We start from the raw sequence: 26,899 nt of genomic DNA, 5'->3' as shown, positions 1-26,899 counted from the left end.
CAACACATGTGCCATTAGGTCTAATAACACCATAACCACAAGATCTGGGGAGGAATTTGAGAAATTTCAAACCTAGGAACTCCTTCACTAATCAGGATCCCAGAAGAAGCGGGGAGGGAAAAGGGAAGGTCAGGTGATACCCACACCCCTACCTGTAGAAACCTAGACATTCTGGGTGTTCATTTCTCCCCAGAGACACTCACCTGACCTAGAAAGTAATTAAACTTAGCTAACAGGCTGACTGCTAAAAACAAAAATAAAGTTCAAAAGTTGATTTCAAATAGATAATAAACCCAAGATTTCATTCTATGAAGTTTCAGTATCTAAGATGGCATTTATCAATGTGAGTCAATATAATGATACACTGCAGAAAAATCAACTGCTCACACCAACTGATGCCACTCAAGGGCAATTCAAATGCATATTGCTTAGGACATACTTTGACAACAAATGTCCATAAACATCATGTACCTAGTTGAATATGGGAAAGTGACCTCTATTCTAAGAAATAAATCTACATATAAATATAGATATTATAAAACAAGGTTAATAAAAATGTGTACTGTTGATGTAAGAAATGTATGGCTCGGCTCAGTTCTGGCCATTGTGGCCACCTGGAGAGTGAATCAACAGACCACGATCTTCTCTGCGTCTCCTCCTCTCTGTATATCTGACTTTCTAACAAAAATAAATAAATCTGTGGAAAAACAACAACAACAAAAGAAATGTGTGTAGGAGAACAATGTGATTTAATATTTCCTTTAAAAACTAGATCTCCATTCTGCTCTGTATTTCTTTTTTAAAAAGATTTATTCTTTTTGTTGGAAATTCAGATATACAGAGAAAAGGAGAGATAGAGAGGAAGGTCTTCCATCTGCTGACTCACTCCCCAAGCAGCCGTAACAGCCAGAGATGAGCTGATCCAAAGCCAGGAACCAGGGGCTTCTTCCAGGTCTCCAGTGTGAGTACAGAGTCCCAAGGCTTTGGGCCGTCCTCAGCTGCTTTCCCAGGCCACAAGCAGGGAGCTGGATGGGAAGCAGGGCTGCCGGGATTAGAACCAGTGTCCATACGGGATCCCAGTGCATGCAAGGCAACGACCACCAGGCTATCGACTGAGCCCCATTTTACTCTTCCTTAAAAATTTAAATAAACTAATTGGTTGTTTTTATTGAATGTAAACTGACAATATATGCCTTTTATATGGAATTGTCAGTCAGCATGTTTTAATGTAATAAATTTTGCAGTTCAGTTCACTATCTTGATATTTTTCCCATGATCCTATGTACTGATTATTTCTTTATTATTTCTTTTTTTGCCGCCTTTTGGATCAATCATGCTATTTTCTTACTATGATTAACTTTTTACTTTTTACGTAGCTCTTTGGGACGTATGTTCATGCTTGTGTGAAAGAGCCTTCTCTGGAGGTTATAATATACACCTCTAACTTGTAGTATATATTCAGATAGTATTACTACCTTGTAAATAATGTGACAAACTTCCCTCACCAATACTTTTTCTTATAGACAGGTGAAGAAGATAACTTCCATATCTTTAGATTTAGAAATCTTTAGATTTCTGTATGGTTCACATGGGGTAGAATTTATTAAGAAGAGTTGAAAGTAGATATTGTCACTGGAAATAAGGCAAATGCTCATTAATATGGTTAATATTTATTGGAAACAGCACTCCATGGATTGACCCACACTGTCATTTTTTCTGTGAAACTGAGAGTTACTAACGCTTTTGCATTTTCCAGTGGCTGCAAGATACTGAAGAAAACACCCTAACAAGCAAATTATTTCTTGAACTTCGGCATCCATAAGCAAAATTTTATGAGCACAAGCCGTATGCTTTTATGTCAGTGTTGTTTGTGATTTCTGTGACACAAGCAGTAGGTGAAAGTGTGGAGATACAGGCTGTATGGCTGTAAAACCTCAAACTAGCTTTGGTCTAGGTCTTTGCAGAAAAGTGTCTCAGTATCTGCAGAGAAGCACCAAGGGCTCTGGAATCAACTGGATACGAACTTTAATCCCACCTGTATTATACTAACTGTTATCCAAAACGCTTAACACCTCTTAATCTTCAGATAATCATTTTTAGATTGAGGAAAATCATATCTCTGAAAGACAGTTGTCTGGGAATTAATAATAAAACATTTGGAACAGAATACATTTCATTAAATGTGTTTCTTTCTCCATGCCTGGTGTTAAGCATTCTCATCTTTGAAATCCAATCAATTAAACAAGCATTGTGTTTTCTGTTAGAATCACATTCGGTGTTTGGCCAGCTGAAACCAAACAAAGACAAGCAGGAAATGATGGTTAACAGGCTTTGGGCTTTCTGTAGCAAGGGTTTCCAGGCAGTGGTCTGTAATTTATAACTGATGGGGAGGTCCCTGGTATTTAAAACACTGGGAGCATGTGGTGTTTTCTGCTAGGATTGCCAACCAGTCCAGCCCGAGTGAGACTGTTCCAAATTGGAGACATTTTAGAATAGCCATGAAAATAAACATGAACATATGATTTTGCATATGTTGATGGGCTCCCCGTGAAACCAAACAAGTGTGGAGTGAGGATCTGCTTCTCAAATTGCTGTATTTGTTGTCTCCATAACTTAAGACCCAAGGCACTTTTGGAAGAAATGATCCCTTCTGGTTTTTTTCTTCCTATCCCCCAATGGCACCTAGAGCTTACACCAAGTACTTAACAAATTCTCTGAACTAAATTCACAGATATCGCCTTTTAAGAATTTAGAAAAAAAATCCAACAAAAGATGACAATAATTCTTCATTTCCAAATCCACATGTTCCAACTTGTTTTCTTGCTCGTGTCATATTCCCTGTCTATTTCCAGAGCTTAGCTCTGTGTCCAGCACTTTGCAGGTGCTTCATGAACACTGACTGGAAGAGGCGATATATTATAGAGAAATATGGGATTAGAGAGCAGTGGCACACATTTGAATTTCAGGTTTATCACTGATGATACAGAAAAAAACACTTTGAGTCTTTGTTTTTTATATTTCTCTCATCTGTGAAACAGGAAAACACCTGCATTGCCAAGCTCATGGGCTATGATAGCTATAAGAATGCATCTAAATGCATTTCACAAACCAGGAATGAGTTTCTCATACTTTAAAATGCTGATTATCATAAATAAAAAAGGTTTCATCAGTATAATTCTAAGAAAATAACCGTATTTCGCTCCATCCTTCTCTCCCTCCCTTTCACCCTCTCCTTAAAAGGTGCTTATCATGGTAAAAATAAAACCAATCCACAATTATTCTGTGTAAGAAAAGTCTTAGATTTTTTAGTCTATTGGCTCAATATCAGGAGAAAAATGAGAAAAATTAACAAAACGCCACCTCAGCAAACGGGGACTAAAATGACAGAAACTTTGTTGAGTAAAATCACATTTTAGTAAATGAAGGGTTTTGGAAAGACATTTTCAAGACTAATGTTTCCCACTACCATTGTTTCTTGCTTGTGCGACAAATTTGTCTCTAATCCACTGTATACAAATCATATTTGTGTATCACTTCAAAATTAAAAGAATAAAGAGTCTGAAATCCTGCTGCCCTCAAGAAACAAATAACCAAAACTCACCAAATTATTTTGGAAATCATTTTCTAATTTATTTGACTTTATTTATTTGACTAGATGTATATTTATATATTCTTTTTTTCAAGAAGATGTATGTATTTATTTGAAAGACAAAGTAGCAGAAAAAGAAGACGAGATGGAGAGGGAGAAATCTTCCTACACTCTTAAGGTGGCCACAGGAGCCAGGCTCCAAGAACGCCATCCTGGTGTCCCATGTGGGTGGTAGGGGTCTAACCCCCTGGACCATTTTCCATGGCCTCAGGTATCAATTTATTTCTTTTGATGGTTTAGTGATTTTCCCCCCAATCCCAGGGATATTACTCCTGAATCATCTGTAGCTAAAATAGGTACAAACCTAAAATATATTATGTAAGTAACTGGTACGTAACAAAAGGATTGTAATCAGAGATTTCTTTCCAGTCATATGGAGTATATCTACACACTTCTAACAACAACAAAAAAAAATGAATGATAAAGTAAGAATTAGAAAAAAAAAAGTTTAAATCCACCAATGCACTCAAGGCTTACTAACTCTAACATCCTTTGTCATTTTAGATTTGGGGGTGATTTTCACATCTTATATAATGCAGAAAATGAGTGTAATAAACCAAGAAGAAAGTAAAAGAAAAAAAATACTTGACAAGTTTTGCAGACTCACTGCTGAGTAATTAGAAACTATACTTCAGAGAGGGTCAAGATAGATCAACCAATCCAGGCTTCTGGTTGAGGTTCCACAAGGGCCCGCTCTTAGGAGAAACAAAAGCTGAAACTTTCAGCAGAGTGCAAACATAAGCAGACACAAGTCGTCTCAGTTGCTAATTGGATTAGGTGATCTGAAATTAAGGATAATAAACAATATCAAAGTTGTTCCATGTGTTTAAAAAATCATCTTAAAAGGGGCAGATCACCTCCATAATCTATTTCTTCTAACATTACAATAACTGAAATAAAGGTTTAAAAGTTACTTCATATTTGATTAAAGGGAGTAAAATTTTGAGTTTATGGAAACAGTGATGTTAGAATAATCAGACTACAGTAGGCAGCAAAAAGATAGTAAAAAAAGAAATAGAAGAAGTAAAAGAAATCAGTGCTGGAGAGGAGAAGAAGGTGAGCAGGAGGAAACCTGCGACTGACTCAGCCATCCCCTCTGGAGGATCCACCTAAAAGCAATGGAATTGCCCTCATGCTCATAACAGCTCAGTCCATAGTAGCTAAGATATTACATTTAGATGTCCATAAGTGATGAATGGATAAAGAAAATGTAGTGTATGTGCATGATAGACTACTACTCGGCCATAAAAATAACAAAACCAACTCTTCTGCAACAAAATAGATGCAATTAGAGACTATTATCTTCTGAAATATCAAAAAAGACAATTATCATGTTTTCTTTAATATATGGACGTTCATACAAAGAAAAAACAGATTATAAGAGTGAAACTGGTGTCTTGTCATTCGATTGATTGTGGCTCTTTTCTGTATACTTGTGGAGCTATTTTTTACTTCTTGGACATTATGGTGAGTGGTGAATTTACCATGTGATGAAGGAGGGAACTGAGGGTGTGTTGGCAAAACTGGAAAAAAGAAGACGAAGAATGCAGGGACAGAGTTTAGAGGGCAGAAGAAACATCTGACTTTCTCCTTGGAATTGTCTCTGTGAGGTACAGGGAGTCTATTCTCCTCACACTAATGATTCTCTTTGCAGAGGATACAGTAGAAAAAATATTATATATATATATATTTACCAAAGTACACTAAGGTATATATGTGTGTGTGATACCAGAAAACAGATATGAATAAAAGCAAGATAAACTTTCTTTCTCTGAAGCTAAGTAAACATAATATACAAAGTTTCAAGAAATTATAAACATTTACCTAAACATTCACAAAATAAGCCTAGAAACATCATAGAAACGCTGTTTAAGACAAATGACAGAATATGTTGAAGCAACAGGAAAAAAAAAGCATTGCCTTCAAAGAACTGCAAGTACACAGCAGATGTGAAGATACCTAAAGACAGCACAGAAGTAGAAATATAATGCAATGACATCTTTAGGATAATAAAAACAAATCAGTACCTAGAATTTCCAAAGAAAGATTTCCTTTGAATGGGAATTTCAAATTAGGATATTTTTGCCTGTAGAAAAGTTGAAAGAATTCTTTGTCAGCAGACCTACATTAAAAAACACGACAATAAATGCATTTCTTCAAGCTGCACAAACAGCGGAAGCACAGCAGTGCAGAAAATGCTGAAAAAACAGTGGGAAGGGTGAATATTGGATAAGTACAAAACCATACTTCTTCTAAAAGTGGTAAAATACTATCAAACAATTCTAAAGTGCTCTGACGGCTGTGATCCTAGGAGAGAAATAATTTGAAGCAGACTTAACAAGCGAGGAATGTGTCCTGCAACCTCAAGGGTAACCACTTGGAAAACAGAACTATCACTGACAAGCTAATAGAATGGGCAATCCAATAATAAAATATTTGTTTAATCTAACAAAGGGGGAAAAAAGAGAAAAATCAATAACATGTGGGATAAAAAATAATACACAGTAAGTTTAAAATAAAACGTTACACTAAATGTAATTGGACTAAAGATTTTAATTAGAAAACTAAGAATTTTATGTTGTATGTAGATGAGAAATGAAATTATGTCAATTGTAAATGAAGTTAAGTATAATTGCCAAGAAATATGTAATTAGATGGAATAAAACAAAATATGAAAAATAAACTAAAAGTTGGCCAGTATGGATATTGCTTTCCAATGAGATGCTCAAGTTTAAAATAAAGTAGGAATATGATTAGAGACAAAAAAGACATCACTGCTAAAAGTTAACTCACCAGAAACTATAAAGATTTTTAAAAATATATCCTGTCCATTCCTATAAGTTAGAGTTCATAAATGCGCAGACATTAGCTACAGCAACAAATTGCTGTTAGTCTCTCAACAACATGATTCAAATGTCACCTAGCACCATATCAGCTGCGACTTTATAAAATATAAATTTCCCTGATAGATTTTCACTCTAACAATTACCTTGTAAACAATAAATGTAATCATTTTTGGTGACCAACCGCATTGCTTGTTTTAAAGTCTGTCATGGATTAGTCACTCGGTGTTGGTTACCCCGTTTACAATGATAGATGTCTCCTCCTCTCCTCCACGGATAAACCTACATGCCATTTTACATAAATGGGTCATCAAAAGATGGAATTGTCCATCTGTTGCAACAAGGAATTAAAACTGAAAATGCTGAAAGTAAAATTTGAAACAAAAGTAAATAAATTCTTAGAACAAACAGCTGACTCAGACAATGCTGAGGCAGCTGTCATCAAAGAAACTCAATTAGTGACTGAAACCTTACTATAATGAAATATTTAACAAATGGGGAGAGTTGTCACAGTAGAAAGAGTGAAGATGTCGCAGAGGAAATGACTCAAAGGGGGGAAAGAGGAGTTATGTTATAGGAAATCTCTTTAATAGTACTAAAAGTACAAAGAGAAAACATTGGAGATTATCTAAATGTTGGAAACAACCTAAGCTGCAATATGAAAATTTACGAACGCAATGGAAAACTACTTGCTTGGTCAGGTAAATCACATAATGGGAAAACAGCACGGAATGTTCCAACTACTCTTGGTAAAATTCTTTTGCAAATAAAAGAAACAACGAGTTTTTCATGTGTCTAATGTTTCAAATTACAGTGAACTAAGTAAAAAAGTTGTTTAACTATTTTCAAATGTATATATAGTCCATATTTTTTCCTGAAAGAAAATTTCAAGGTTTCATAACTTCACTGGTGAAAGAGTCAACAATTAATATTAACCTTTCACAAAATTCTTCAGAGAACTGGGGTAGGGAGCAGGAAGAGGCAGAAGAAACTTAAGAGTGATACCTAGCCTTGAGCATACAACATCACAAGACAATAACATAAAGAAGAGAAGCAGCCAATCTCTGAAGAATACAGACAGGAAAATGCTTCGCAAAATATTTTCAAGTGTTCTAAATCCTTTCTATGTCATTATCTGCTTTCCAGGTGTTTAAGGTTGGTATAAGATTCGGAAGTTTATTAATATGTCAAGATATTAACAGAAGAAGGGAAATGAATATAACATCAATAGATACAGAACAATCACTCAATGAAACCCTACTGTTTTCCCAGAAAACTATCAAGTATTCATAAGAAAAACTGAGGAAAAAGAAAACTCTTCTCAATTTGACTTTATATTCAATGAGCTGCACCCATTTTGCTCAGATGTGATATGCTGACGACAATATTTATATAAAATAGAGCCAAAAAATGTGGACAAAAGTGAACAAAGACTTAGAACTACATTAGATTGGAAGACATTAAACATGCACAGCAATAAGATATACACTAATGTTAGAAAAGCTATATAAACTAATACACAAATAGAAAACCAATGAACAAAATCCCACATACATGTTGTCAGCTGAGGTACACCAAGGCGACAATGAGTTTGTTTTGTTGGTGTTGTTGTTTGTTTTGTTTCGTTTTATTTTTAATAAATGCAATTTTAGATTTGCTGACTGTACTCAGGGAAAATATCCTTATCTTTGATTAGGCAATGTGTGAAAATTTCAGCTGAACTGCAGCATTAAACAAAAAGTGCAAAATAATCCATTTGTAGGAAGTGATATGGGACAGCGTATCTTTGTAGCATTTAAGTTTTTCTTATCACAATATAGAAAAAACGCTAAGCATAAAGAGGCAAAGAGATAAATTGGACATGGACACTGGTCTGACTAAGGTTTTCACCTAAAGGTAACACCAGCAATGAAAGAAAGCTAGCCACTGAGCACTGGATAATATTAAAGAGATTCATAGCTAGGAAATGACAAAGAAATCACACAAATTGAGAAGACAACAACCCACAACACAATAGAAAATTGATCAAAGACTAGTGAATGCTTTTATTTAAAAAATTGCTACAAATCACCCCAAGAGATTCCAAGTCTCACGAGTCAACATGTGATCCAAGTCAAAGCTTGAGAGGATGCTACCATCACGCAACAACAGAGTGGTTTCAACTGAGTTAACAAGCCAAGTTTCGGTGAAATTGAAGCAGTTTAAACATGCATAAATGCCTGGGCAGTGTGTAAATTTGAAGAACCAATGTTGACCATTACTCAGGATTATTTAGCAAACTTGGTGTAGTTCCCATCTAAAAGCTCCAATTAGATAGATAGATAGATAGATAGATAGATAGATAGATAGATAGATAGATAGATAGATTCACCACAAGAAATGCAGAGAAATGCTTAGGACAGAATGATTTACAATAGCACACTAAAGAAAACCTGGAAATAACCCCAAATTGTCAAATATCTATAAACATGCTTGAGAATAGCAACATTCGAAGGTTTACATAGATGGCGAGTTCAAACCCTGGAATACCGTATTGTAGTGAAAAGGAACAAAACTACTAGTAAGTGAAATGGTAGCAATGGATCTCAGAACCAGAACGGTAAGAACAGGACAATCGGGCCCCAAAGGCACACACATACAGCTGTTCGCATGGAGTGGGAATGGGCAAAGCTCGTGTATGATGAAATTAAGCGGTAGCCTTTGCTGTTGTATGCAAACCTGGAAGATGCTTAAGATGCTTGTGGAGCAACGCCCATGCCTTAACTTTGGTCTTTGTGATGACCAAAGGGGACAATACGCGTTTATGATTCCCGTGTTGTTTACATCTCAGACTCAGACTGAACTTTGAAAACCAGCTGCTCATGGAGCAAAACGTTTAAAAACTCAAAAGAGGTGTAAATAAATTCAAAATGAAAAATTGAAAGAACAAAAGCAAATTTCCTGTTTAGTCATTTAAACGTGCCTCTTCAAATTTAAGAATCGCCAAAAAGCTCATGAAGATAGAATTAAGAAATATATTTAGTTCGATACAAAAAAATGAAATTATGAATTCATATAGCATAGCTTTTTTTCATAGTGTGCATTTTCATGAATTTTTTGAAGATCCCACACATGTGCTCTCTCTCACATACACACACATACACACACACTCAAACACCCTATCTCTAGTGTTCAAAACAAATTTATTCAGATCACTTACTTGGAGCCAAACCTCATCCTCTCTCTGCAGGTTGCCTTCTGGTTTCTCACGACCTTTATTCTGAGATTTGCTTCCATTGGTAACACAGGGAAACCAGGCAGTAAGGGGGCGTTGCTTGGGCAAATCTGGATGGTATGAGGTGCAAATCTGAAACGCAATTTTGACCAAAAATTAAGTTGGGAGTGTGAGAGATGAGTAAAGACAATGAACCTTTCCAGTTCAAACCTTTTTGAGCACCTAATGATCATACTATTGGCAAGCAGAAGTGTACAATGTAGAGCTGCACCAGGATTCTGTTCATCTCAAGGTAAATTTGGCAGGGAAGACAGTCACATAGGACAACTCTTCGTACTCTCTGATCCAACAGGCCCAGCACATTTCAGGTCATCCATCCAAGGCTTAGCTACGGAAGTATTCCAGGAGGACTACAGGTTTTCCACCAAGACACACAGGCTGGACTCCAAGGTGAAGAGGCTGATGACTTAGGGAACCACAAGCAAAGGAGCCAGAAAAGCAAAACGCCAGGAGATTTCTCCCGCTTCCTTTAGGGAAGACACAGGCTAGACTAACAGCCACTGCAGAGAGCTGTCACTAAGTCAGAGTCTCCCCTGCTCCCGCCATCGAGTGCCAGGCCATCCAAAGGTGCCTCATCTTTGTTGAGAGCTGTAGTAGAAGCAGCTCATTGCTGAATAATGTCCATTTCCTCTTGCTTTCTTAGGAACAAACTCCACAGCTTTGTTCAAGGTGAGAGTAGAGTCACATAAATATTCATTTCCACAGGGGTCTTGACAACTATGGGTGATAAAGAGTCCTAGATTTTGCCAATCACATGTGGGTGGAAATCCAATTATGGTGCTGAACTTGCAGAAGTGATGCCATTTTCACAATTAAAAAGGAAAGACTCAGCTGGTACATAACTATTTCCCTCTGGCCTACTCTCTTTGTCCTTCTTGAAATACTGACCTCCTGTCTCAAGGACAGCAGTCCTGCTGTGAGCAGGAGGAACAAAGTTGCAAGGCAATGAATGCAGAAGAGGAATGTGGGAAATACCAGGGCTCCTGACAACATCCCTGAACCCTTGCACCAGTCTTGGCTGGCTTCCCAATCTCCTTGGTGATGTCTCCTCTAGCATTCAAAGACTTTATCCTGGCCTCACCTACACCTAGAGAAACAGACGTCATTTCTGCATATTGCTATACCAAGTAGAAAAGTTTAGCCGCTGTGGTCCCCAGAGCTTTTAACTCTTGTCTCAATATTCAGTTAGAACTTATAGATGCCACTTGTGTAGTATCTTACAAGTTCTCAGAGACTCTTCCATATAAATGGGTCTTCAGAAGAAAATCTGTACATTCAATTTTTGGTAAAAATTCAAAAGATACTTCATGCCCATCCTACACACGAGAAAACTGAAATCCACAAAGGTTAAGTGACCTGTCCAATATAATTTAGCAATAATAGCAATACTATGTTAATAGTTTTACCAACAATGTAACTCAGCCTTAAGACCCTAAGACCCAGGCTCAGCAGCGTGGCCTAGTGGCTAAGGTCCTTGCCTTGGTCCCATATGGCCGCTGGTTCTAATCCCGGCAGCTCCACTTCCTCTCTATCTCTCCTCCTCTCAGTATATCTGACTTTGTAATGAAAATAAAATAAATCTTAAAAAAAAAACACCCTAAATGTTCCTTTTACTTCTGTGAAAAATACATCTTCCCAAACCAAGAGCCCAAGTCTAGTTTACATGTTAAACTTGAGAGTTGTACACATGGCTTGGAGTATTTGTACAGTCAAGTATTCCTGGATGACAACTAGTAATGGTCTGTGGGATAGGATTTCATCAGCAATTTAGAAGCTTTCATTTAACATTATCTTGTTCTAAGATCACCGAGCACAAAATCTAGCCAAAGTCTGTAGTTAAACGTAAGCTGCCTATAGATATGCAGGGAGATCACTTAACAAGTCACCAGACAACTATGCTTGGCCTAGATGCTGTTCATCTGGCTTAACTTACCATGGAATGAGGCTGGCCAGTGACCAAGGCAATGGGACATTTCTCCATGTCTTCATAAGGGGAGAGTGCCTGGGCAGCCCACTGATCCTGGTGTCCTTTGGGGGTATAGAGGCCGCAGTCAGTGATGCTGGACTTCTTCTCAAAAGACTCACAGACTCCATCTCCTTCATGCACATAGCAAAGGCTTGGCTCCCCTGCCAAGACACAACACGTGGCACTGAAGGAGTGTTTTTGTATCTCATGGGAAAATGAGGGCTCACAGTACTTCTTTTCCAGCCCGTAAGATTGAATCCTCTCATTGCCAGCCACACCCCAACACACAAAAGGTAAAACAGATCTGGAAAGGAATTGCATTGGGGTGGAAGGAAAGGAACCAAAGAGCTGCATCTGGGTGTAAGAAACTGGAAGTGTATGGGAAAGGCGGAGATATGAGAGAGGTAAGTGTAAAACAGAATGAAAGCAAACGGCTTACTGTATTTTATATTTGAATGTCTTCTGGCATCTGAAATGTTTGAGAAATTTATTTTCAATCATATTTTGCTGCTGAATTGTGTTTCAATAGTGTAATTTCTCTGAAACTGAACAATAGGGACTCCAAGTTTATAGTGGCTTATGTATGTATTATCTTGAGCACTTTCCATTCAAATTGAGATAACTAACATTTGTAGAATAATTCTAATTTCCATTTTGTACTTAAAGATAAGGCCATGAAAATAAAATCAAGATGTAAAATAAATTAAAATCCATGTACATATTCTGTAACTCATTGTTGAAGATCATTCTTACCATAACATTTGTTTTATTTTTTTGTTTTTCACAATAATAATGCAAGCATGTTTCAGGGATTTATCAGCTGTTCCTCAACATGCCATTACACATTATTTTCCTGAATAATTTCCTTAAATCTAAGACCCTTTATCATTTATTTCTCTTTTAGCAACAAATAAGCCACTGCTTGGTTTAAAACTATTGGCCTAAAAACAAAATATACACATTTGGAATAACTTTCCAATAACGATTTGCAGCACCTCGCTTCTACAGGCATTTATAAAAGCACATGTATGCGCACACACAAACACACACATGGGCACGCACATTCTGGCTTGGAAAAATAGAATTGAAATATAAATCTATATCGAGCCAAGAATGTTTTGGAGATTCTTGCAAGGTTTTTTTTTTCATATCATGCATTTTTTTCATTAAGTTTTGCAAGATCTGTCATATTTCTATATTTCAAAATTTGGGGCTTCAAATAAACTTACCTTTTAATCCAACTTCCTATAACCTGTTTGAAATTTACTTCTAAGAACACATGCATATGTGCATATATATATATATATACCATATCTAAGTGCATATACACGTAAAATATACATTTATATATAAATATATATATATATACACACACTCATCTTTTTGGCTGTGATTTTCTATCTCTCCAATGACTACAACTTTTTGTTCCTGTGTATCTTTTATTTTTACCGTGTATTTTAAAGTGTTGACTGTGATTTTTTTCAGCTGTATACGAAAATAATAGACTACAGAAAATACACGTCACAACAGTTCCTTCTATCCTAATATGTTGAGAAATAATAGTAGTACATGCTTAGCCTGTGTTGAACCTACTACTTATTGAAAAAGATACCTCATGGTGAAAAGTATCTTTTTCGCCTTTACCCTGTAAATAATTTCAATATAGTTTTAAACATAGTATTTACACATAGTTAAAATAATTTAGATATAATCTTATTGGGGTTGGAGACCAAGAAACTATAAGCTAAACCTTATGGGATGCAATATAATGGAAACAAAGCATGGACTGCATTAAAGTTGAGTGAGACTTGAGCTGCACTGGGGAAGACACATCATCTACAGAATGTATATTTATGTTCAGAAAGAGACCACTATGTGGCTACCAAAAAGAAATGATGAAAACAGAGGTGGCATTAGCAAATGCTTGTGTACAGAAGATGGAGTTAATCGGTTCAGTGTTTTCTGCACAGCCAGACCACATCTGCAGTATTGGATTCTTTCTGGGCATTGAGCACAGGAAACATGCCAGGTTGGGGTGAATAGGAAAGGGTCTGGAAACCTAATCACACGAGGGGGTGTTTGGATTGGAAAAGAGAATAATGGGGAGGCATTTCAAATATCTGAATGGTAGTCAAATAAAACAAGGAAAAAATGTGTATCCTCCTGTAGTTTCATAGCAAGGAAAATGCAGTTGATGAATCCTGAAGAAAGCTGAGTTTCTGGGCTGGCACTTCAGACACCTTGCTGTACACCTTTGGATTAGCAACTAAAATATCCTGACACCCAGTTTCATAAAAAAAAGTGTCAGGGGTACAAAAGGGAAAAACATTCTATAGCAGATGGGGCCATTTCTAAGTGAAATTGCCAATCTTGGTGTATTTTTGCACAGTTGGAACTGCACATCTCGGGAATTGCTAGACAGGGTTTCATAAGACAGTGAAACTGGGCTCTGATTCACTCTAAACCATATGCATGAAGGAACAAGGCCTCTATCAGACTTGCAACTGAATATGTGGTGACCCCGAATACAACATAGACAATGGACATTTGTCAAACGGATAAATGCATGGGTGGATGAAAGGCTGGAGGGATGGGTGATGCAGACACAGTTACCAAGATTCTAGGATTCTAGGATTCAGCTCTAGCTCTAGAAGGCAGGGCCATTTACATGCTCTTTGTAGTACCTTAACATTTTCTTTCGTTTTATGTAATTATGACCATTACCCTTTGTTATCTGAAGATTGGGAGACATAAAATATTTTCACATGCACTGTTCTTTAAAATAATGTCGGTGTGTGTTTATGTATCGTAAAGCCATTATAACATATGCAGATGTGACTGGAATTCAGCCTACATTAATGAACCCTATGGATGACTACACGAATCAGAGCGGAGAGTTCTGTGGACTGCCTCCCTTGACGGCAAGATTCTAGAGTCAAAGACACCTCGTTATCCTTTACTCCCAGTGATTCTTCATGGTATGGCTCTCTGATGTCCTTCATGATCTCATCTATTAAACACTGCCACCCAAAAGGATCCTGCATCCCCACCCCCTTACACGCTTCCTTCCTGTGTGCTAGAACCTGCACGTGCTGCCTACCTGAAGTTTTGGTGTTACACATGAGGCTCCAGGAGAAATCTTTACTAATTGTAAGTCAAGAAGCAGTATTACCCAAGGGCTTAGCATACAGGTTCTGGCGTTACACTCCCTGGGTTCAAATCCTGACTTTACCACTTCTATCTGTATAGCAAAGCGAGATGTGTGGGTTCTCTCTGCCTCAGTTTTCTTTCCTCATAGTTACTAAAGGAATTAAGTGAGATAACATATATGAAAAGAAATACGTTGAATACATCAAATGCTATGTGATAATTATTCTCATCTATAAATGACACATGACAAGATATTAATAACTTACAAAATCATGTTCTGAGACATGTGCAAAAAATAAAATAGAACTGCAGGCAAGAGCGCCTGAACTCACCCACACAGTAGAATCCTTCTTCTAGTTCACAGGCCCGTGAGCACCCATCACCGCTCAAGAGGTCTCCATCATCACACTCTTCTCCCAGGCTCCTAGCAGGTAAAAAATTGCACATATACATACATCATTGAAATGAGTTTTCATGTCCAAACTACCATCATTTATAAGTTTTTAATATACATCATGATTTAGTGAAGATGTGCAGGATGTTAAAGAGTAGGAGTTAACAGAATGCTTTTAGAGAAAAGAAAAAAATCAAGTACATAGAAGTTAAAAATGAAAACCATTTCAGTTTTGACTGTTGATTGGCACGTGCCATTGGCAGTGACAATTTCCAGAAGTCAAGTAGGTCATGGCTCAGAAGCATTCAGGAGATACGACATATCCACCACCGTGCTCCTCTGAGAAGAGCTTAGGGCCTAGAAGGAGCAGGGTCTTCAAAAGTGCGAGTTAGGACTGGATGTTTGTCACAGCAACAAAGCTGCCACTGGGGATGCTCATATCCCATGTCAGCCGGCCTAGTTTAAGTCTCCTAACTTCCTTTTCCAATCGCTTGCTCATGTGCACCTTGCAAGGCAGTAGATGATGGAGTAAATACTTCAATCTCTGCCACCTTGGTGAGAGGTTTACATTGAGATTCAAGCTCCTGGCTTTGACCTGACTCATCTCTCTCTCTCTCTTTCTCTCTCTCTCTCTCTCTCTCTCTCTCTCTCTCACACTTTCTGTATCTCCTCTCCTTTCAAATACAATTGAAACATGAAAGTTTGAAAATAGAGATAACCTGGGCCCGGCGGCATGGCCTAGCGGCTAAAGTCCTCGCCTTGAAAGCCCCGGGATCCCATATGGGCGCCGGTTCTAATCCCGGCAGCTCCACTTCCCATTCAGCTCCCTGCTTGTGGCCTGGGAAAGCAGTCGAGGACGGCCCAATGCATTGGGACACTGCACCCATGTGGGAGACCCGGAGGAGGTTCCTGGTTCCCGGCTTCGGATTGGCGCGCACCGGCCATTGCGGCTCACTTGGGGAGTGAATCATCGGATGGAAGATCTTCCTCTCTGTCTCTCCTCCTCTCTGTATATCTGACTTTGTAATAAAATAAGTAAATCCTAAAAAAAAAAGAAAATAGAGATAACCAATCTGCTGTGAAAGAAATCTTGCATGTGTGGTTTTGCATTCTCTGCAGCACTAGGTGCTATTTTTGTTTCCATTGTTTTTTTTTCTGTCTGGATGCAAACTAGGAGGCTGCCTTTCTGAGTCTCCTGTTTGTACACCAAGAAATTCAGCAGGCCTTACAGGTCCTCCACTGGGTCATTCTATGTAGGGCTCAATCCCTGTACTGCTCCCTACTGCTCCTAATGTTTTGATGGTGTGTATTGTAGGGGAGAAACAGCAGAAATGTGATGTTCTGAACTTCAAATGCTTACATAACTGACAACTGAATCGGGGTTGATTATAGTGATGAGGGCACAAAGCATTATGTGAAAACAAAGCAAAAAACGGGTTGAAGTCCCTATGATAGGACCAATAATAGGGTCTTGCAAAAACCGGTTTGCTTTGTTTATTCAACATGCATTTTCATTCTGCAGTTTCATAATGCTAGTGTGTTCTCCGACACAGAACTTCACCAATGTCACTAATCATTGTTTAAACTACCCCTCAACATAAGAATTGATTGAGGAAAGATTATATTTATTCCTTTTATTATATATCATTATTGTAAAATGTATTTGATATTAATAGATATCTGACAATAAATGCTAAATAGAGGAAAAAAACTATCCCTCAAACGAATGGATTAAATCATCAATTACGAGAATGCTTTAAAATGAATTAAAATAATGTAGTAACTGCAATGATATAATAACCACATGTTAAATACTGAGCTTGAAGTGAAGAAAAGATTAAAGAAGTATTTAAAACAGTGAAATTGCAGGAAATAAAGATGCTTTCAGTTCTTTCTCTGCATGAAGGCCACAGGGTGCTTTATCTGATGTGTGATATCCAAGCAGCCTGCAAACTGTTCCTGCCTTGATTTCATCGTCTTTGAAGAGAGAGTTAACACGTCAGTAGTTCTCCAACATCAGGTTCAGGATCTGATCTTTCAATCTGGCAACTTTGTATTTTCATTCTAAAGATAATCTGAATACTTTAAATATAACCATATGCAGAGATAACCAACAGAAATAGAATGAATCACATATATGATTTCTATTATTCTGTTAGTCATTCTAAAGTAACATAGGATATTAATTTAATAACAGATTTCAGTGAAAATATTCAAAGTACCATTCCAACCTAGAATCAGTATAAAGTTATTAACGAGGCATGTGACATTCTCACTTTTGCTTTTCAGATGAATGAAACCTAGTGTAGATTTTTTACTTACAACATATCTTTGTTCTGCATTTACGCTCAACTGCCCAGATTATTGCTGAATGGGCATTTGGCCTGGAAGTTAAGACACCACTCGTGCCGCTCACACCCCGTACCACAGTGCCTGAAGCTGAGCCCAGGTCCCACGTCCGATTCCAGCTTCCTGCTGCTGCACATCCCGGGAGGCAGGTGGGTTCCCACCACCCACACAGGAGTGCTGTATCCAGTTCCTGACTCTCACTTGGCTCTTGTGGAAGTGTGTGGACTGAGCTAGCAGATGGAGGAGCGCTTCTCTGTGACTCTTAAGTCAATAAAAAAAAATACAATTAAAGAAAAAGCTTAAAGCTATCAAAGTTGCTCAAAATATTCTCAAGGGTATTCCAATACCATAACTACATCTATTTTAGCTTTTAAACTAGATGGTTTGAAAGAAATGGAATTAAGCCTTCAGTTTCGTAGTTGCATGTGCTGCATTTCAAACCCTTAGGAACCACAAGTTTCTGTTGGATCCCGGGTTAGATGCCTAAGGTGCCACTGAGTAGATGACAACTGTCCACAGTTTCAGCACCATCTGTTATGTCTGTTTCAATGCTCTCAGTGATAAATGATACCCAAGAGAATGAACTAATTTGTGTCTCTTAGCTCTCTATATTATTGGATGCCCACAACTGACGAAGAACTTTGATTCAGAAGTAGCCCTGGCTGAATGGCAGTGCTAAGTTCTCCACCCTCAGAGAAAACACAGGATGAAGTTTTAAAGGATGTTTTGATAAGGAAATTTACCAGAGCACAGGAGCAACTGTACAAAACCCATTTAACAAGAGTGTCCATTTTCCCATCACCCAGGTGTGGCACCCTGAGGTTCAGGATGACCACCATCAGAGAATCATCTTAGGAGATTCTGGGATACAGGGAAGAGAAGTGTGTTCAATGACAGCTCTGCCAGAATCAAGGAGGAACTCTAGTCCCCCAAAACCTTAACTGGTAGGCTGCAGACTTAAAATGAAGCATCCAGAAGCAGCAGAGAAGCAGCAGTGACAATTACACTCATTCTGTGGATTTGTGATCCACACTCGGGAGAAATTTGTTTTGAGATGGGATGGAGGAAGCTGAGTGGGATGCTTAGATAGGCATGAGATGGCCACAAACTAGCAAGGTTTGTTTACTATTCACCTTACCACAGTTGTTTCCATATATTAGACAGGAATAGCTACTGTTCATACTGTTCTGTTTTATTTGAAAGACAATGTTGCAGACCGAGAGCCAGAGGTAGAAAGGACTTCTATCTAATGATTCAAAATAGCCACAAAGCCTAGAAAAGTTAGGATATCACCAGGAGCCTGGAACTCCAGCAGGCTATTCCACACGGTGGCAGAGTTGATTCACCTTCTGCTGTTTTCCCACACTCAAGAGCAGGGAGCTGGATTGGAAGCAGAGCAGCTGGACTCCAGCCAATGCTTATATGGGATGCCAGGGTCACAGATGGAAGCTTACAATCACAAGGCTGGGCCCCTGCTTTTCATGCTTACATGAAAACAAAGAGATTTGCACTAAATGATGGCATGAAATCCCAAGAAAGGCTGCACAGTGGATTTCATTAGGATTACAAAATATAATATATGTTCATTTGATCTGGGAAGTTTAAAATAGCCCATCTCAATAGGATATGAATCTCAGGCAAATCTTAGTGCTTGGTCTTCTAGCCTCTTGCTCTAGCAGCTTTATGCACATAATAAATTCAGTTGCAGGCACACTAATGGCAGGCTGACATAGTATGACAGATTTTCCTACCTTGAGATTTTTTTTCAGTTCCAATATTGGGAATATTATAGGCAAAATAGAGTGGATTCAGGAGAAGGAACATGGAATGTTAAGAAACCAGAGGAGTGATTCCATGTCTGCTTAGTGGTACTTACATGAACGGTTCAGAACAGTAAAGAGGGCCCCAGGAAAACCAGCCCCAGGACTTCTACATTCTGAGATGAATCCTAAACAAAATCTATCTTTCCATAATTGTGTGGAAACATCCATGACTGCGTAAGTGCTCGCGCAGTCACAAGCTGCAAGTTCAACACTAGAATCATGTATTGCTTTATACTCAACACTTCCAAAAGAAACCAACCTCAAATGGGAGGTTAGATCCCTGATCTGGGGAATTTAAATTAGGTCATTCTAATATCATGGAATATCAAAAACAAATCTAGCACTTGCTCTTCTAGCTTCCTGTTGGAACACAGTGTGTGAATACCAGGACGGAGAGTCCTTACTTGTGAGTCCCTCAAACTTCCATTACTCACTTCTCCACCTTTCCATCTCCGCAATAAGGAGCTCCATGGATGTGACTCAGGGGAGGCGAAGCTTCTCCAATTTCTGCTCCAGCTACAGCTTGGACTTGGTACCGATACATTTGTCCAGGCATGACTTCCCTGTGAAGACCAAGGGGCTTGTCACCACGGCATCAACACAGACACCCTGCATCCTTTGCCAATGCTTTGCAGGAGTTCAAGGTAACAACTCCAGAGAATGTAAACACTGAACTTTGTCCCCATCACAAAGATCACGGCACACAGTCTTAAACAGCAACATCATGTGGGAAACCAAATTCATTTCCATATTCCCCATACCAGATGTGCAATAAATATTGGTTGAACTAATATCACCTTTAACAATCCCAGAAAACAATCTAAGAGGATGGTATTTCAAGTGTGTTTTTTCCGAATTAAAACAAAGCTATTAAAAATTCAGTCTTTGGCATCTGTAATGAAAGAAGTCAGAGAGAAAGAAGAAAAAAGAAAAGAAAAAGAGTTTCAGAGTTGGAGCTAGCAAAGTCTCTCTTGGATCTTTGCATCTCAGTTTTCTCAGGATAATTTTGTCTTGAGGAGACTAAATCCTTCCGAATAAGAGCAACTGTGTTACACAGGATATGAAAACACCTTCTGTTTTCACTTCGCTGATGGTTTAACCAATTCGGGCATTGGAAAAGCATGCAACTACTTCCCAGGAATGGAGCTGCTGTTGCTGACACGCAGGAGCGAGGTAAGAGAACCCAGGAGTACTGGCCAGGTGGACACTGTGAGACGCAGGATGTGTAAAAGGGAGTAAACAATTTTCCCTGCATCCTTGCTTTGTCCAGTGCCTGCCCTAATTGGAAAAATACTGTCGAAGTCTAGCCACAATGGGAGTTACTCTACAGGACAAGAGCTGCATCAGCAGTCTCCATCCTTTGCCAAGACCTCCCTTCCGCAGCAGACTCTTGAGTCGGACCACAAAGCCTTCACTCCCTCACCTGAGACAGCCACCGACAAACAGGAAATGACTTGGGGTTTCTAAAACTTGCTTAAAGACCTCTATAGAGGCTTGTGGGAATTTTCATGGGAAAAACACTGAAAGACTTTGATGTTTCCAAGTTAATTTTCCCTTTCAAGGAAGCAATTCTTGGATGAGAATGACAGGTATGGCTAAAGCAAAAGCAGCTCTATCCTAACCAGTGCTGGCACTTTCTGTCACACTTCCTGTCCAGCCACCCATAAAGGGCTAATGCTACTTTGTGACCGGGGAAGGGGTTGGAGGCAAGGTCAGGATTTGCTGGCTACTCACAGGGCAATGCTCAGCAGCAGGTAGCTACATCATCAATGACCTGTGAAAGGCAGTGAGTCACTGAGGACAGAGGATAGAAATGATACTGAGGAGGAAATCTGGATATTACGATATTTTTTAAATGTATTAGAGATACACATATATGTATGTATATGTACATATATGTGTGTGGAAGAAGTCGGAGAAGAGAGGGAAGAAGGGAAGTAGAGAAGGAAGTTGAAAGGGAGGGAAAGACAGAGAAAAGTGGTGGGGGAAGAGGGAGAGAGATAGGGAGTTCTCGTCTACTGTTAAACACCCTGTTGCCTGAAATGACCAGGACTGAGCTGGGCCAAAGTCAGGAGCCTGGGGGGTGATCCATGCCTTCCACTAGGGTTACAGGAACAAAATCACTTGAGCTATCATTGCTTCCGCCAGAGGTCTGCATTGGCCTAAAACTGGAGTCAGAAGTTTAGGCACTCAGACATGGGGTATTACACACCTTAAGTTAACAATCCTATAAAATTGAACACAAATTATAATTCTTCCATTTACTAGCTATTCAACCAAACTGAAAATGGGATTTTATTGGCCCTGTTATTAAATATGTATCAAATTAGAAAATGAATGTCAAATTAACTATCTTATTAGAGAAGCTCAAAAGCGATGTTTTTCTTTTTTAAAATTCATCCAATAAATTATCCTCCTGTTTTCATTAACTTTTTGTTTTATATTACCACTTCTCTACTCTGGGTCTGTTGAAGAGAACAGACGTGGAGCAGCTATGTGAACCCCAGGTCTACCTTTGTTTATGACTCTGGCACACTATCAAGTGCCCAATGGCTCCCTCAGCAGTGGCACTCTTGGCAAAGTGACTCAGTCCAGGGTGAGTTTCACTACCCTGCACACCCTTGCATCTGGAATCAGCTTTGTGCTGTGCTGTGGCTAATGGAGTGTGCTCACAAGCAACATAAATCAGGTATTGAAAAAGTATGAGTGCTCTGAGGTTTGTCCTCTGTGGATCCTGGCATCACCATGAGAAGCGACCCAGCTCAGGTTTTGGGGAGCGTGTAGCAAAGAGGCCCTCACACAGCTGCCTGAGCCGAGGACTGTTATATGTGTATGAGGTTGTCTTGGGCCACTTAATTCTAGCCAAGTCAGTCCAGACAAGAACACCCAACCCACCCAAAGAATCATGAGAAATGTGGCCTTTTGTCTTAGCCCACTGCATTGTGAGATGGTTTCTAATTGCTGCAAAAAGATAACTGATGCTGGATCTCCAACAAAACATTAGTTTGACCATATGTGTGTCCTCAGAACAGTAGTTAGAGACAAGCATGACGTGGGGAAATGGCTCGAGACATTGAACTTTATCACAATGACCTTGTGTTTGTGTGTGCCTATTCGACACTGACTCACAGCGTGCCAAGAACATAACAGAAGTCACTACACACAGAAACGAAAAAGAGCAGTAAGAGAGAAAAAGATTTGGAAGAGCAGGGAAGAAGAAATGGAGGCTGGAGGAAAGAATGAAGCACACACCCTGTGCGAAAGAACAGAGTGACGTGTCTGCAGGCCCTCCTGTCCTCAGCCTCTTTGCTCAACTATGGGATTGTTGACAGCAGGAAATTAAAAATTCAGCTGTTATTACAACAGGAGACACTGATTCTGATCAACTTTTTGTAGCAGTTCATTCAGTCCAACACTAACCTCCATTCTTTCTCCAGTGACTGTGACGGTATGAGAAATCAGAGCACTCACTCGGCCCTTTCTGAGACATGCTTTCCCTTACTTTAAATATGCTGTTTTAGAACAAAATTCTGTTTCTCCAACTAAGGGCATATTAGAGCATTCCAACGTGGGAATGAAAGTCATCAATTCACCCGCAAAGCCCCAGGAAGTCCTGTGGTATAGAAAGGCCCCACTGCCCGACTCACGTGTCCGTGAACTTCCTGCAAGGATGTGTCACCATGACCGGCAAGCCGCTGGCAAAGGCCGGCTCCCGGAGGATCTGGTATCTCACGGGCCTGCAGCCAGAGCACAGAGGACTTTGGGGCTGAGAGGTGAGAAGGGCCGCGTCTATCTCCATCCGCTCATCGAACGTGTACACTTTCACGCCTGAGACCTTCCCTTCCACATGCAGCTTGATGGTGAGTGGAGTATCACAGAAAGTGTCCAAGGGGCCCAAGTGCACAGACTCCTGGTGTTCCAGCAGTATCTCTGTATCGAAGAGCGCTTGGGAGGGGTCCATTGACAGGTAAGTGACCCACAGGGTGAGGGTATCCGCGTGGACCGGGTGTTGGAAGTGCAGCTCCAGGCTACAGCCTTCTGCAGGACAGGGCACCGTCATGTTCATGTGGTAAAGGTGAAGCTCAGGGCTCCAGGCCTGCAAGCTGGGCTCACAGGGCTGATCCACATCGGGAGGTCCTGGGGAAGGTGAGCAGACACAGGGATCAGAAAATGACTAGTAGGTCAGTAGGTCAGCGCTTAAGTACAGCCAACTAACAAGGTGTGAATGTACAAAATAGCACGGTCTTTGTCACTCGAACACCTTTGTACGCTGCCTGTTATCAGGGACCTGGAATGGGGCTGCCCCAGGACTCAGATAAAAGCAGGAGGCTGATGCAGACAAGGGAGGTCATTCCCTTTAAAGATCTGAGGGCAGAGTTCGGTGCTGCGGTGGGGCAGGAGCTGCCGGTTGGGACATCTGATTCACACATCAGACCACATTCTGGCATGTCTGTTTCTGATCTAGCCTCCTGCGCATGCATCCTAGGACGTTCTGGCAGCTGGAATCCTGGGCTGCTGGGTTTGGAACTGCTTCAGACCTGAGTCTGGTGGATGTCTGGGGAATGAGCCGGCCGGAGGATGATCTCTCCCACCTGTTCACTCGCTTTGGACTCTGTCACTCTGTTTTGTGAGTAATGAAAAGAAACGCATAAACATTAAAAATAAAGATTGGGGCAGGGGAGTTACATGGACTTAGTATATTAATAATGTATGACAATTGGATGCGCCTGGAACTGTGGTTGATTGCAGACTTCACTATGCTCCTTACAGCACTTGTCAGGAAGCTTCTATCATACCGAAGATCTGATTTTAGTGGTCCTTTCTGTTGACTTTGGTCCTCTCTTAAAACCACACCTTGAAAGTACCCTGCCAGGCCCGGCGCAATAGCATAGTGGTTAAAGTCCTCGCCTTGCAAGCGCTGGGATCCCATATGGGCACCAGTTCTAATCCCAGTGGTCCCACTTCCCATCCAGTTCCCTGCCTGTGACCTGTGAAAGCAGTCGAGGATGGCCCAAAGCCTTGGGACCCTGCACCTGCGGGGAGAGACCCGGATGAAACTCCTGGCTCCTGGCTTTGGATTGGCTCAGCTCCAGCCGTTGTGGACGCTTGGGGAATGAACCATCGGATGAAAGATCTTCCTTTCTGTCTCTCCACCTCTCTGTGTATCTGCCTTTCCAATAAAAATAATTAAATCTTTTTTTTTTTTTTTTAAAAAGTTCCCTTCCAGTTCAGGTGCGTGTGAGTACGTAGACAACAGCTTGGGGGAAACTTCAGGCAGGAAATATGCACACATATCATTGAGAGGGGAGACAAATGGAGATTCCAGAGTCAAGTATAAATGTGCCATTAGGAAAAGAAATAATGGAGAAGGGAGGGTGAGAAACATGGGGAGCGGGGAGGGTAGGAAAGTAGGATCACTAAAATCTGTGCTGTGACATTTGTTCACTTTATATAAATAACAAAATCTTTTTTCTTCGTTTTCTTTTCTTTGTTATTTTTTCTTAAAGATTTATTTATTTTTATTGGAAAGTCAGATCCACAGATAGAAGGGGAAACAAAGAATCTCTGTGTGCTGGCCCATTCCCCAAGTGACCGCAACAGCTGAAACAGAGCCGATCTGATCCAAAACCAGGAGCCCGGAGCCTCCTCAGCCCTCCCACGCGGGTGCAGGGTCCCAAGGCTTTGGGCCTTCCCCAACTGCTTTCCCAGGCCACAAGCAGGGAGCTGGAAGGGAAGTGGAGCAGCCGGAACACAAACCAACACCCATATGGGATCCCAGTGCATTCAATGGGAGAATCTTAGTCACCAGGCTACCATGGCACACGCATAAATAACAAAATTATAAAAATTATAAAAATGTTAATAGCACACATACTCCAGGTAAGGTGGCATGAGAGGAACCGATGAAACAGTATTAAATTAGGGATCAGTGCAGTTAGGCTCTTGTCCATGCTGTGTCATTAACGCTCAGCTGGGTGAATATGGACTCTCTTTCAGTCTTTATGTTCTCTCTTTTAAAACAAATAATAATCCTAATGCACTTCTAAAATTTCATGGAAAGTGGAATCTAATGGTCAATTCATTTTGGTAGAAAAAAAATCAATATTCATGCATAGCTTTCTCATAATATGCATTTCCATGAGCTTCTGGAAGATCCTTCTGTCAAACCCCTATCTTACTTGTTTCTATAGAAGAGATAGACCAAATTGACCATTTGCATTTGAATTGGTAGAATTATTCAGTCCCACAAAATTTGGAAAATAAAGACTTTGGAGGAGACACGTTCAGTCATGCGGGGGGATGTACGTGTGCCCATGTGTAGATGCGATGTGTTCCACTTCATGCTGCATGTTCATTTCTGTGTATACTCCGAGGTCACTCATCAGTCCATTGATCAGCGCTATGTTATATCTCTCAGACGAAGTACTCAGTGTCAGCAGATTAGTGTTACATATGTAGCACCCAGTTTCAGAGGCAGAGTGAGTGAGAGATGAAGATTTTCCCCTTCATATCAGACAAGGGAAATGGATGCAAGGTACAGTTTCAAATAATGATGATATCTTTGAAGACAAATGAAGACATTTAAGGAAATAGAGAATTACAGGATGGGATAGGGAGCTATTTTATATTATGAAATTAGAGAAATTTCCTTCATGATATAGTCAAGAAGGGAATATACCTAGCTCTATTTTCTAGTTCTCACAGCACATAAAAAGTATCTGGTGGCCAACAATTATTCATTACATATCATTTAATGCATACATATATATTAAAGATATATTTTGTTTTTATTTTAAAAGAGTTATACAGATATATTAAATTAAATGTATTTTGATCACATTTGTATATCCATGTTTTTGTGACTGCTTCACTGGGGAGTCAATTTTTTTTTGAAAGTCAAATGTACAGAGAGAAGGAGAAACAGAGACAAAGATCTTCTTCCATGCACCAGTTCACTCCCCAAGTGACCACAAAGACAGGAGTTGAGCCAATCTGAAGCCAGGTGTCTCCTCCAGGTCTCCTATGCAGGTGTAGGGTTCCAAGGCTTCGGGCAGTCCTCTTCTGCTATCCCAGCCCACAAGCAGGGAGCTGGTAGGGAAGTGTAGCAGCTGGGATATGAAATGGTACCCATACATGACCCTGGTGGCATGCAAGGCGAGGACATTAGCCACTAGACTACCATGCTGGGTCCTCAATTATTTTTATAGTGTGTATTTTAAATATGATACTTGTACTGCACTCTTTCATTTTTTAAGATTTTATTTACTGAAAAATCTAAAGTTACAGAGAGAGGGAGATATATATATCTATCTATCTATCTATCTATATATATATATATATATATATATATAAAAAACAGCTGCATGCTGTAATTTGTCTTGTGTGGTACTGACATGCGGAAAGAGAGAGACAGAGAGAAAGTCTTCCACTCTACTGGTTCACTCCCCAAA

General features: G+C 39.7%; 1 protein-coding gene across 1 annotated transcript in view; it reads right to left on the bottom strand.

Annotated features, from left to right (window-relative positions):
• The window catches only part of PAPPA2 (pappalysin 2), a 230,588-nt gene that overhangs the window by 102,381 nt on the left and 101,308 nt on the right, over positions 1-26,899 (bottom strand). The window contains exons 7-11 of the mRNA XM_058660702.1: positions 23,096-23,585; positions 19,883-20,011; positions 15,215-15,306; positions 11,700-11,893; positions 9,692-9,838 (exon numbers count right to left, since the gene is read on the bottom strand). Of these exons, the coding sequence (XP_058516685.1) occupies positions 9,692-9,838; positions 11,700-11,893; positions 15,215-15,306; positions 19,883-20,011; positions 23,096-23,585 (1,052 nt within the window). The remainder of the gene's footprint in view (positions 1-9,691; positions 9,839-11,699; positions 11,894-15,214; positions 15,307-19,882; positions 20,012-23,095; positions 23,586-26,899) is intronic.

This window comes from Ochotona princeps, chromosome 2 (assembly GCF_030435755.1).
Source record: "Ochotona princeps isolate mOchPri1 chromosome 2, mOchPri1.hap1, whole genome shotgun sequence".
NCBI classification, from domain to species: Eukaryota; Metazoa; Chordata; class Mammalia; order Lagomorpha; family Ochotonidae; genus Ochotona; species Ochotona princeps.
Note: the sequence above shows the minus strand (reverse complement) of the source record. Positions and strands in the feature narration are given on the sequence as shown.